Genomic DNA, 14,259 nt, shown 5'->3' with positions numbered 1-14,259 from the left:
TGAATCGCGTGAATTTCTCGGAACGAAACACACATTATCATAGTGTTTATCTTATCTTCGCGTGTTAAGAAATGCATCTTGATTTCACCTATACAGAAAATCTAAATGCACTTCTTTCAACAACTAAACAACACACTGTAATAATTATCCGAGGGTAATTGTTTCCTTTCGCTCTCTTTAACATGTGTAAAGTTTCCATTAGAGCGTGAATAATCCGGAGATTCTCCAAGATTCATTAATTATGCAATTTTCACAATAATTCATTGCTTTATTATAATTATTTACACTTTAACGGACAGATGCATATGTTTTTAGTAAACGAAGTTTAATTCAAATTGTTTAAAACTGAGCAAAGTGTTTTTAATTAATTGGTTGATGCAATCAATTTTTTTCCATTTTTACTTTGATATATAAAAATAAATAATTTATTGAATAAATTAATGTTTCTCAAAAGTCAAAATTGAATCTTTATAAAGAATTTTATCAACTTTTTAAATAATTAAATTCTTTGGACGAATTTTAATTTTTCTATATAGCTATACTTTTTTTACTACTTTTCTTTAATTTTCAAATTACTTTTTGCTACTTTTTTAAAATTCATTATCGAGTGCGATGTCATCAGACTTTTTAAAATTAAATTTTCATTTTGGTAAAAATCAGTTTTTTTAAGAATTTTGATTTGAAATTCGTTCTATTTTTGAATCCAAGACCTGGCATTGATTCTACATTTCCTGACGTGAACCAATATATTTGCAACATTGTTTGCATCCTAGATTTATCAAATCTTGCGCCAATCGTATAAATTTTTCCGCACTGCGAGGAAGAGAACTGCTCGCGAAAGAAGAAAAAACACAAAAATAATGATCTAAATTTTGTGAGAAAAAAAATTCTCATGTGCAAGACAGTAAAGACAGTATCTTGAACTATGAATTCATAGACACAACTGCACTTGGCGAGATGTAGGTGTACGATAATGGGTACCTGTCTGCAGTGTGGATTTGAATTTCGTGTCGTGTGTACCAGGTCGTGATACACATTGAGTATGGTTCAGAGCTCGCGACACAGTTGCTGCAATATACAGAATTTATGTAGGTATTCACACAGAGTAAAACGACGTCGATAATGTCAAAAAAGGAAGAAAAAAGAAACTTTCCAAGTCAGAATTTAAAACATTGATAATATCATACCCAATTTACTGTCACCACTATTGATTGTAGTGGATATGATGTTGAAAAAATAGCAGACAAACCTCATTCTTTTTTATCAGCTAAATATAGTTTTATGAAGACAAATGTAAAGATAAATATATAAGTAGAAGATGCGAGGCACTAATGTGGAACACCTTTGGCTTAGAGTTAGTGCTCTTTTTTTAAAGAGTAAATAATACATGTGTAGACGATTGCTTATAAGTTTGCTACGCCTCCTGAGGATTAACCAGTTACACATATGACGTGATGATTTTAACAGACGACATAATGTGATTTACGAGTCTATAGCTGTACATGGATTTTGCACAGAGTCGAGGCCAAAGGCCTCTTGGAATCGTTAGCGACTACATGCCACCTCGTTCACGCTAGTTACCTAAGACCCGATTAAACGAAAACCTCGTAATTTCAGTAATTCCCAACGCTACCGTTCCACAAACCCTGCAACACGTTCGGGGTTAATACATTCCAAATATGTTTTCTCCTAACACCCTCGCACAAAGTGTTAGCATTCATTATTTTAATTATCAAAGGGAATTTATGTCTCGCTCTTCTCTCCGCACACACGCACACACACACACACACATACATATTTCAAAAGTTCTTCTTAGCAATTCTGTTATACAAAATAAAAACAAATAATTTAATTCAATTATTGCTTTTCTTTGCATCCGAAACATGGTTATTTTTTGTATTTCAGCGCGGAGGGAAATGAATATTCATATAAGTGAATTTCGTCTAAAAAAAAAAGTCAATTGTAGTGAAACAATATTTCAGAAAATTGTTACACATATAGAAAATGACCGAACCTTATACTGCTTTAACAGCATGTGACTGTTACAGAAATCAATGTTAATTTTTTCGACCACTTTTCTCTTAAAATATTAAATAAATTAAGCTAGTTTTTTGTGAATGACTCTAAAATATTATAAAGAAGGGCAGTGATGTGCAAAAGTTTTAATAATTCTTAAATAAATTATAAAAAAATACTTTGAAATCGGAAAAGACGAGAAATTGATTAAAAGTGATTTTGAGAACTGATAATTTTAAAGTTATTTTTTAATAAATAATTTTAAAAATATTAAAACTTTTTCACATCACTGCCCTTCTTTATGATATTTTAGAGTTATTCACAAAAAACTAGCTTAATTTATTTAATATTTTAAGAGAAAAGTGGTCGAAAAAATTAACATTGAATTCTGTAACAATCACATGCTGTTAAGGAAATTATATTTTACTAAATTCTGGGCAAAAACTTCAAAACAATGGGGAAAAAAAATTCCTCCCTATAATTAAATTTGTTGCTTTTATAAAAAAAGAAAAAAATTTTCTGTCTTTAACTGTGGGCAAAAGTTTTTTTGAAAAAAGGTTCCTAAAGTCCATAATTTTAATAGAAAAAGAAGGAAAAATTCATAAATTATATAAATTGGAGAATTTTAAAGAAATTACAAATGATTGCAGAAATTCAATTATTTTCAAAATTAATAAAATTCTTCGCAGAAATTCAATTAGGTTCAAAAAATTTTTTAAATTCTCGTCAAAATTTTAATTCTTTTTATAAATAATAAAATTCTTCTCTGATATTCAATTATTTTACAAAATTTTAATTAAATTCTATTGTCAAAATTTCAATTATTTTCAAAAGTTTTTTAAAATTCAATGATTTTCAATATCAACTATATCAATAAAATTTTCCAAAAGAATTCCATTATTAAAAAAAAATTTCAATAAAATTCTACGCAAACATTCAATTATTTACATAAATAATAAAAAATTTTACAGGAATTAAATTATTTACAAATTTTATTAATAAATTTCTTCGCAATAATTCAATTATTTTCATAAATAATAATATTTTTACAGGGATTCAATTATTTTTATAAATTTTTAAAAAGAAATCAATTATTTAAAAAAAAATTTAATAAAATTCTACACAAACATTTTGAATTATTTTCATAAAATAATAAAAATTTCACAGGAATTCAATAAATCAAAAATAAATCTCATAGCAGAATTTCAATTATTTTTGTGTTTAAATAACTGAATTCTCGTAGAATTTGTTAATAAAAATTGTTTTAAAAATTAATTTCAGTAAAAATTTTAGATAATGATTGAATATTAAAAGCATTATAGCATGAATTTTTATAAATCATTGTATTTTGAAAAAGTTTAATTGAATTTTTAAAAAAAATTATTTCGAGTTTTTAATTTCTAAATATTTTATTGGTAAATTTCCGAATAATGGAAATATCGTAATATTGAATTGTTAATAAATTGATTTGAAAATTTTCAAGGAACTTTTACAAAAAATTTAAAAAATAATTGATAATTGATGATTGAATTCTTTAGAAGAATTTTAATAAAATTTTTGAAAACAATTGAATTTACAAGAATAAATTTATTACTTTTAAAAATAATTAAATTCTTGTGATGAATATTGTTATTTATGAAAATAATTGAATTTTGCAAAGAATTTTATTAAAATGCTTCAAAATAATTGAATATTAATAATATTTGAATACTTATAATTTTATTTTATTATTTTATTTTGAAAAAAGAATAATTGAATTATTTAAAAATAATTAATTAAAATTGTATTTAAAATAATTGATTGCTTTAGAACAATATTATTAAAATATTTGAAAATAATTGAATTCCTGTAAAAATTCTAATATTTTTGTAAATAATTGAATTCTTCCAAAGAATTTCAAAAAAAAACATTTTTTAAAAATAATTGATTTTTTCGAGGAATTGAAATTAAATTTTTAAGAATAATTACATTTTTTGAGCAATTCCTGTAAAATTGTTGTTAAAATATTGAAATCCTGAAATGAATTTTATTATTTATGAAAATAATTGAATAGTTGCTAAGAATTTTATTAAAATTTTCAAAAATAATTGAATTCCTGCGAAGAATTTTATTATTTATGAAAATAATTGAATTGTTGCTTAGAATTTTATCAAAAATGTTTTTAAATAATTGAATTTTCAAGAAGAAATGTATTAATTTTAAAAATAATTGAATTCTTGCGGTGAATATTGTTATTTATGAAAATAATTGAAGTTTGCAACGAATTTTATTAAAATACTTCAAAATAATTGAATTTTAGAGAAGAATTTTATTATTTTTGAAAATAATTGAATTATTGCGAATAATTTTATTAAAATATTTAAAAAGAATTGAATTTCTGTAAAAAATTTTGTTATTTTTGAAAATAATGAAATTCTTTATAAAAATTTTAATAAAAAAATGTTTTAAATAATTATTTTTTTCAAAATGTAATAAATATTATGAAAATTTTATTTTAAATAATTGAATTCTTGTGGAAAACTTTATTTGTAAAAATCATTGAATTTTTCGATTAATTAATTTAAAATAGTATTTAGAATAATTGAAAATCTTCGATGAGTTTTATTATTTTTGAAAGTAGATAATTAAATTCTTGCTTAGAATTTTATCAAAAATTTTTTTAAAAAATTGAATTTCTATGAAAAATGTTATTATTTGTGAAAGTAATTGAATTATTGTGAAGAATTTTATAAAAATTTTCTTAAATAATTGATTGTTTCGACATTTTTTAAAAAATGTTTTTCTAAATTAATTGAATTTCTGTTGAAATTTTATTATTTATGAAAATAATTGAATTGTTGATAAATTTTATCAATTTTTTTAAATAATTGAATTCTTTTGTGTAATTTTATTAAAATACTAGATAAAATTGAAAATAATTGAATTTTGACTTTTTTTTGGAAAATAATTGAATTGGTTTAAAGAATTTGATTATTATTTTTAAGAATAGTTTTTTGATTTCTATTAGCGAATTTAGAGTAGTGGAAATTGAAAAAAAGCAGAAATAGTAGCATTTAGTGGTTGAAATCGAAAAAAGTACCCAAATAGTAGCATAACTTGAAAAAAGTAGTGAATAGTAGGTTAAAATAATTTTTTACCTTCCATCCACATATCTCCTTAAAAATGCACTCGCAATAATTCTCACGTGTCAAATAACCAGAATTGGCGATGATCGTTACTTTGAAATTAATACAAGTATAGAAAAAAGAACAGTGGAAATGTTTTCCCAAATTACTTAATAGATGTATGTAATTGCAACTAATTACGTTTCATCAAACAGCCTTTTCAAATAGAATTTAAAGAAATGATTTTCAACGAATTGAGAGGTGATGCATATATATAAAATAAGCCTTGAAAGCAAAAGGAAGATGTGTATAATGAATCATAGTCGTATAACACTTCAGTTTGCAGAAAAATAATTATTACTCGTAGCTGGTGTTGTCCCACTTTAACTAATAAATGTCAACACTCATGCGGTAAATAATCTTCAGAGTTGAAGAAAAATTTTACCTGGGATAAAAGATGAATTACCCCTCAAAATTTTAATTTACTTGATGATTTATATTTTACTAAATTCAAAAGTGAATTATTAACATCTTAATAAATTTCTATGTGTTTCATTTCATTTTTCAATGTTGCGCAATATTTTTCTTCAATAATGAAAACACATTTGTCCTGAGTTCTATTTTTAATGAATTTGCCATTTAATAATTTATTAATAATTCATAAGAAAATATAACATTTTGAAATATAATAAATGTCAATTACCTTTGATAATAATGAAGCAACGAACAGAATATCAATTGGAAAAATAAGAAAGAATTAGTGAAATTACAATTGAATTTGACAATTTATGGCAAAAAAAAAAAATGATTGCAAAAATTCAATTATTTTCAAAAGTAATAAAATTCTTCGCAGAAATTCAATTATTTAAAAAAATTTTTTTTAATTCTCGTCAAAATTTCAATTGTCTTTATAAACAATAAAATTCTTCTCCAAAATTCAATTATTTTAAAAAATTTTTAATAAAATTCTACGCAAAATTCACAAAAATTCAATTATTTACATATTTTTTTTTAAATTTCTTCGCAATATGAAAATTCAATTATTTTTATAAATAATAAAATTATTACAGGGATTCAATTATTTTTCTGAATAATAAAATTCCTTTTAGAAATTCAATTATTTTCATAAATAATAAAACTTATAGCAGAAATTCGTCAAAAAAATTCAATTATTTAAAAATTTGTTTATACAATTCTTTATGAGAATAAAAATTTTAAGAAACATTCAAATATTCAAAAAATTATTTTTTTGTATTTAAATAATTGAATTCTAGTAGAATTTTTTAATAAAAATTCATTTAAAAATAAATTTTAGTTAAAAACAGATAAATTTGAAAATTCTCAAAAAACTTTTTTAAAAATTATTAAAAATAATGGATTTATAGAAAAATTTTAGTTAACACTAAAAAAAAATTTAATTTTGTAGAAGTTACAAATTATTGCAGAAATTTAATTATTTTCAAAAATAGTAAAATTCTTTTTAGGAATTGAATTTTTTTTAGAAATAATAAAACTCAATCCAGAATTTCAACTATTTTTTATACAATTTTAATCGAATTTCTTGGAAAATGTAATTATTCTTACAAATTTTATTAAAAATCGTCGAAAGAATTCAATTATTTAAAAATATAATGATAAAATTCTTTATGAGAATTCAATTTTAACAAACATTAAATTATTCAATAAATGTATTTAAATAATTAAATTCTAGTAAAATTTTCTAATAAAAATTGATTTAAAAATGAATTTCAGTTAAAATTTTAGATAATAATTGAATATTTTAAAGGCAATGTGAATTTTATAAATAATTGAATTTTAAAATTAATCTTTTTAAAAAAGTTTAGGTAATTGAATTTATTTATATTTTAAGTTTTTATTTTTTAATATACATTTATTTGAAGAATTTACGAATAATTGAAATTTGTAAAATTGAATATTGTAAATTTAAATACAATTCTTGTCAAAATTTCAATTATTTTCAAAAAATTTTCCTCCATTAAATGATTTTCAATATTTACTTTTTTAATAAAATTTTTCAAAAAAATTCTATTATTTAAAAAATAAAAAAAAATTCAATTATTTACAAATTTTTTTTATAAATTTCTACGCAATAATTCAATTATTTTCATAAATAATAAAATTTCTACAAAGATTCAATTATTTTCATAAATATAATAAATTTCTTCGCAAAAATTCAATTATTTTCATAAATAATAAAACTCATGGCAGAATTTCAATTATTTTTAATACAATTTTAATCAAATTTCTCGAAAAATGTAATTATTCTTTATTAAAATTCGTCCAAAGAATTTAATTATTTAAAAATTTACTTTATTTTTATTTATTTAATTTATTTAAAAATTTGTTAATAAAATTCTTTATGAGAATTGAATTTTAAGAAACATTCAATTCTTCAATAAATTCTTTATTTTTCAAAGAAGCTTTTTTTTCATTTTTGTATTTAAATAATTGAATTCTAGACGAATTTTCAAATAAAAATTGATTTAAAAATGAATTTCAGTTAAAATTTTATATGATAATTGAATATTTGAAGCAATATAGCGTGAATTTTAAGAAATAATTGAATTTTAAAATTAATTTTTTGAAAAAGTTTAATTACGGTTTTTTTTTTTTTTTTGTTTTTTTAAATTGAAATTATTTTAAGTTTTTATTTTTCTAATATATATTTAATAATTTACGAATAATTGAAATTTTGTAAAACTGAATATTATAAAGAAATGAATTTGAAAATTGTCAAAAAACTTTTTCGTAAATTATTAAAAATAATTGATGAAAGAAGAATTTTAGTTAAAAATTCTTGAAAATAATAATTGAATTGAAATGAAAATAATTTTCAAGAAGTATAATATTCTTATAATATAAAATAATGATTTTATCAATTTGACATCTTTAATTATTATAAAACAAGAAGAAATTAATCAGTCCGAGTCGAAGACTCGGAGTGATCCATTTCTTCATGTTTTATAGTTATAAAAAAATTTAATTTACACTTTTAAGTAAAATGTTTTTTTATTTGACTTCGACTGGTTATATTTTTTGTGAGTATTTGGTTCGTAATTTTTTATTTTTATCCATAAAGCTCGTATTTTTAAATAATTTCACTGGTTCGAGCCCTGTTACTATCTTAAATGAATTATTTTTATTTAAATGGTATAAACAATTTTTGCCTAGAATTTGTCATGGAAATTAAATGATAAAATTTAATTTCACAATAATCTAAAGTTGAAAAATATTATTTCACGAATTTAAATTCTTTCTAATTAAAAATCACTAAAATTTAGTAAAATTCATTTAGAAATTCAAAAGAATCATTCTAGTGAAATTCTGTAGAATATTCACTAGAATTTATATAAAAATAATATAAAATTATATAAGATTATTAATAAATATAATATAAATGTAATATAAAATTATTCTATTGAATCATTCTAATGAAAATCTATAAAATTTTTTCAGGTAAAGAGATTAAATAAACGGAAGTAATTTTTAGGAAATTGCAATAATTTCCCAATTCATTTTCACGGTGAGACTGTTATAGATTGCAGATAACTGGATTCTGTATGTTCTAGACATGCATCTGTGGCTTATTGTCGCGGATAACGTTAGACCCATCAGTTCCAGTTCTCGGGCGTGTCCTTGTCACGCACTACAATTTTCGATACATTGTATACAGGAACTATGCCATTATATATACCTTAACCAAATATATATATAGCATGCTTGCATTTTACATAAAGTTTCCCAATAAAATTTCAAAATGGAATCTACTTATTCCTCGAGTATATAGTCCATTATTATTATATATACCAATTTGCCCATATAATACCAAAATACGTATACAAATATAGAAAATCGATAGCACTTAGAGACTGTTTCTTCGTTTTTGTTTCTTTTACGAAATTCGAAACTTGGGGCGTAAAAGCTAAAAGCTTGCGAGAGCTTAGAATCTGTTTTCTTAACCACACTTTCTTTTTCATTAAAAAAAAAAAAAAGTTACCCCCTCAACTTTTCATGTAAAATATCGTGTTTCTTTCTAATGTTTCTCTTTTTAAAAAAGAAAATCAACTTATTTTTCAGAGTATATGGAAAAAAATTTGAAAATAAAATTTGGTATACTTGCATTCGACTGCCTGTGGATGATTTTGAAATGCTGTTCTCAATATTTGGGGTTTCGTGATAAGAAGGTGTTGACTCACTGACTTACCTGAAACAATAAGATAACTTTTTATTAGTATAAATGCCTACATTTTAAAAAAGTTAAATAATGTAAAAATTCCAAATTAAAAAAAATTATGTTTTTTTTTAATGAAAATTAACTCAAGCTAATTATAATCTATTTCAGGATTGCCAAAGGTTGGAAAATCCAGGAAAAAATCAGGAAATTATAATCATAAAATCTATGAAATTACCATGATTCTAAAAATACAAAAACTTCAATTTTTTCTCTTTCTGACAATAATTTCTTTTTTAATAATTTAATTCTTGCAGAACTATAATAAAATTATTACACTTAGGAATTATTATTTAATAAATAATTTTACTTAAATATTTCGAAATTAGTTTGATTTTAAAAGAGTTGCGTTTACAATTTTCATTAATAAATGAACTTCAAACGACTTCAATTTGAAATTTTATAAAATTTCAATTTTCAATGAATTTAATTACAAATTTTAAAGAACTTCGATTTTTTAAAAAAAATTTAATAATTCAAATTCTTTTGAAATTAGTTCCATTTTTGAATAGAATATTTAATTACTTATTAAAAATAATGGATTTATAGAAGAATTTTAGTAAAAAACAGTTAAAAAATTGAACTTTTGAGGAGTTAAAATTTATTGCACGAAATTCAATTATTTTCAAAAAATTTAATAAAATTCTTGTCGAAACTTCAATTATTGTCAAAAAATTTCTTTTAATTCAATGATTTTCAATATTTATTATTTTAATCAAATTTTTCAAAAGAATTCAATTATTTAAAAAAAAAATTTTAATCAAATTCTACGTAAAAATTTAAGTATTTTCATAAATAATCAAATTTTTACAAAGATTCAATTATTTCCAATTTTTTTGTTTATAAATTTCTTCGCAATGATTCCATTATTTTAAAAAATAATAAAAATTTTTAGAGGTTCAATTATTTTCATAAATTAAAATATCCTTTTTAAAAATTCAATTATTTTCATAAATAATAAATTTCATGGCAGAATTTCCATTATTTCTAATACAATTTTAATCGAATTCCTTGAAAAATGTAATTATTCTTAAAAATTTGATTCAAATTCGCTGAAAAAAGTTAATTATTTAAAGTTCATAAAAATTTTTATGAGAATTCAGTTTTAAGAAAAATTAATCAATTATTCACTAATTTTTTCATTTTTCTATTTAAATAATTAAATTCTCGTAGAATTTGCTAATAAAAATTGTTTTAAAAATGAATTTCAGTATAAATTTTATATTATGATTGAATATTAAAATAATTATAACACAAATTTTTAGAAATAATTGTATTTTGAAAAAGTTTAATTGAATTTTTTTAAAAAATTATTTCTAAGTATTTCTTGTTAGTCCGAACATTGTTGCGTGTAATTATATTGTTCACTTTTTTAAAGAATGTAAATTAACTATTTAAACACATGTAAGCTTATAAACCTTTTGAGAGGTTTTTTTATGCTTTAAATAAAAAAAAAAAAAAAAAAAAATTTAAATAATTGAATTTTGCAAAGAATTTTATTAAAATACTTCAAAATAATTGAATTTTTGGGAATAATTTTGTTATTTATCGACATAATTGAATTCTCTCGAAGAATTATTCATGTAAATAATTTCTTTTGAACAATTTTATTAAAATATTTGAAAATAATTAAATTGCTGAGAAAATTTTTAATATTTTTATAAAAAATTGAATTCTTCAAATGAATTTAAAAAAATATTTTTTTAAATAATTAATTTTTTTCGAGGAATTGAAACCAAATTTTTAAGAATAATTACATTTTTGGAGCAATTCCTGTAAAATTGTATTAAAAATAATTGAAATCCTACAATGAATTATATTATTTATGAAAATAATTGAATAGTTGCTAAGAATTTTATTAAAATTTTTAAAAATAATTGAATTCCTGAGAAGAATTTTGTTAATTATGAAAGTAATTGAATTTTGCAAAAAATTTTTATTAAAATACTTTAAAATAATTGAATTTTCGGGAATAATTTTGTTATTTATATATAGACATAATTGAATTCTTTCCAATATTTATTTATGTAAATAATTGAATTCTTTCGAAAAATTCTTTATGTAAATAACTGAATTCTTGGAACGAATATTATTACAATTTTTTTAAATAATTGAATTCATGTGATAAATTTTATTACTTGTAAAAATAATGGAATTCTTGGGAAGGATTTTATTAAAATGTCTGTAAATAATTTAATTTTTTTTTGAAAAATTTTATGTAAATTTAAATTGTTACAAAACATGAAGATATCGATCACTCCGAGTCGAAGACTCGGAGTGATCTCTATCTTCGTGTTTTATAATAATATTCTTAAAAGTTATTGAATTTCAAAAGGTTTAAATTTGAATTTTTTAAAAATCTAATTTCTTATGGAAAAATAATAATGATTAAATATTTATTTGAAAAAAAAGTTATTGATGTTTTCGAATAATTTTACAATTCAAGAAATTCGTAAATAAATGTAATAGAACATTTTTTTGAGTTTCCAATAATTTTTCGAGTGAATCAGAATATTTTTTAGGGTCAGAGAAAAAGTCAAAATTTTGTCTGAAAATTAGGGAAAAAATTAAATTTTTGTTGCAATTATATGTATTAAGTATTCACTAATTATTATTAATTTATTTATTTCATCTATTTTAAATAATATAAATTGTACTGGATTTTAAAATCATTTCTGACACAGAATAAAGCTTAAAGCATTAAAATAAGATGCAACACTGTTTTATTTAAATATCAAATTTGAATAAAGTTATCAAAAAATGGGTTCAAATTAGTGTCACGTTCGAGAATGCATCATCACTGGATCAAATTTGAGCATTGCATCTTATATTCTAACTGAAAATTTTTAGTGTAAATAAAAAAATTAAACTCATTTTCAATCAAGTTTAAAAAGTGATTAATATTAATTTATGTAACATAAAATCATAAAACAGAATTGAGAATATATTTTTTACTCAAAGTGATAGTTTACTTCTTTATTTTAGAATATATTTTTAAATTAAAAATTGTTTTAGTAACTATTGAGATATTTTTAAAAAAAGCAAAATTTTTAATTTCCAAGAAGAATTTTGAATCAAATGCAAAAATTTAGTAAACTAAATGAAATGAATTTTCAAAGAAATTTCATTCGATTGAGAAATGGACTTTTCAAAAGAAAACCGCGTATAGTAACTTTTCCCGACAATAATAAATGTTCATTTCTTCAGTTCAACTATTTTGATTTCCCATGAATAAAAATTTTGCGAGTCGTTCGAGTTCGTATCATTGAACGTTTTGGTTGTGATTTCAAAACCGTCAGCAACTTTCGACAGGAAACTAATGTTGAGCAAAAAGGATTGGAATCCCGCTGACAATGCATCGCAAAATAGCATTTTTATTCGCAGAATAAAAACAAAGCAATATTGCTTCATATAAATGAAAACTCGTATAATTCATTAATTCTAACAATAACATAATATTTTGATAATTGAAACCGTAAACAAATCTAAATTTGAAAACATAAGAATAATGATGAAATTATTTTATCCGTTATTATGATAATAAAGAAAATCGAGACAATAAATTTGTTTATTTTTTATTTTGCTGTATTGTATAAAAGATTTCTGTGACATAAATTATTTTAATTAAAACATAGCTATGACTGCAGCGTATAAAGTTTGAATGTAACATATAAGAAAGTAGATGCATTGTCAGAACTCCGTCTCTTAATAAAACAAATAAACAAAAAAGAAAAAACAAACATATTGTTCCGGGAGGAATATTTTCAGAAACACAAAAGATTCTGCCGAGTAACGAGAATAGAACAACTGTCCCAGAGATTTTATTTGAAAAAGACTAAAAAGTGTGAAGGCGTACCTTGCACTCGGAAGCAGCAATATGTATGATAATGCCCGGCTTATGTGTTGGTACCAAGTTCATGTGTAAGTATTATATTATGCCCGACTGTAATATACATCTAGTGTACGTAAGGTTTTCTATAAAAATAACCGCATATGCGCGCACGTTTCTATCTGTATACGCAAACTGGTTACCATCTATATTATTTCCAGTTATTCTTATACACATATTTTCCGCAAATTTCTTTTACGTTTTACGTAAACGCGATTCCAGCCAAATATTAATCTCACAAATACATACCATGCAAGGTGAGTGGAAATATTTTTCAAAACCAGTTTTTCGTGTCGTTTTCAACGAAAATTTACATTTTAATCAATAAAATCATTTTTCTGTATAATTAATAATAATTATATTTACTATTATTAACTATACTCATCTCCGTATTCTTTCATTCATTCTGTCCAAAGTTTGAAGTTAGTTTCTGTGTATGCTTTTGTTTTTTTTTCTTTCTTTAAAAAATATTGTTTGACAAATCGAAAATCAAGTATTTTTTCATGATTTATAATAAAATAATATTACAAATTAGAAAATTTAAAAAAAATTATGATTAACAAATCAAAAATATACCCAGTTTGTTTGTTATATGCTTTTTCTATAACAAATTTCGTTTGACTGATCTAAATTATCATGCACATTATTCTCCTCTTTATTTATAAAAATTACTACAAAGTTGTTAATTATTAAACAATTTTCGAATTATTTACGAATATTTTTAATTGTAAAATTATTCGAAAACAATAATTTCTTTTTTAAATATTTTGAATATTTAATATTATTATTCTTTTTCCATAGGAATTAAGATTCTTCAAAACATTCAAATTCAAACCTTCTTGAAATTAAACAACTTTAAAAATATTGTTATAAAACATAAAGAGAATCGAGTGTTAAAATCATTATTTTATATATTATAAATTAGTTATTGAAATAATAGAATGCTTCTTAAAATTTAATTCTAATAAAGAATTTTATTAACAAATTTTTAAATAATT

At 21.3% G+C, this 14,259-nt stretch overlaps 1 protein-coding gene across 4 annotated transcripts in view; it reads right to left on the bottom strand.

Moving 5' to 3' along the window:
• Positions 1–14,259, bottom strand: part of LOC122498776 (cytoplasmic polyadenylation element-binding protein 2) — a 507,210-nt gene that overhangs the window by 137,012 nt on the left and 355,939 nt on the right. The window contains exon 4 of one of the 4 annotated variants that reach the window (XM_043606687.1): positions 9,262–9,345. The exons of the other annotated variants lie outside the window; for them this stretch is intronic. Within the exon in view, the coding sequence (XP_043462622.1) occupies positions 9,262–9,345 (84 nt within the window). The remainder of the gene's footprint in view (positions 1–9,261; positions 9,346–14,259) is intronic. 4 annotated transcript variants of the gene reach the window in all.

Source organism: Leptopilina heterotoma, unplaced genomic scaffold, assembly GCF_015476425.1.
Source record: "Leptopilina heterotoma isolate Lh14 unplaced genomic scaffold, ASM1547642v1 Lhet_16, whole genome shotgun sequence".
NCBI classification, from domain to species: Eukaryota; Metazoa; Arthropoda; class Insecta; order Hymenoptera; family Figitidae; genus Leptopilina; species Leptopilina heterotoma.
Note: the sequence above shows the minus strand (reverse complement) of the source record. Positions and strands in the feature narration are given on the sequence as shown.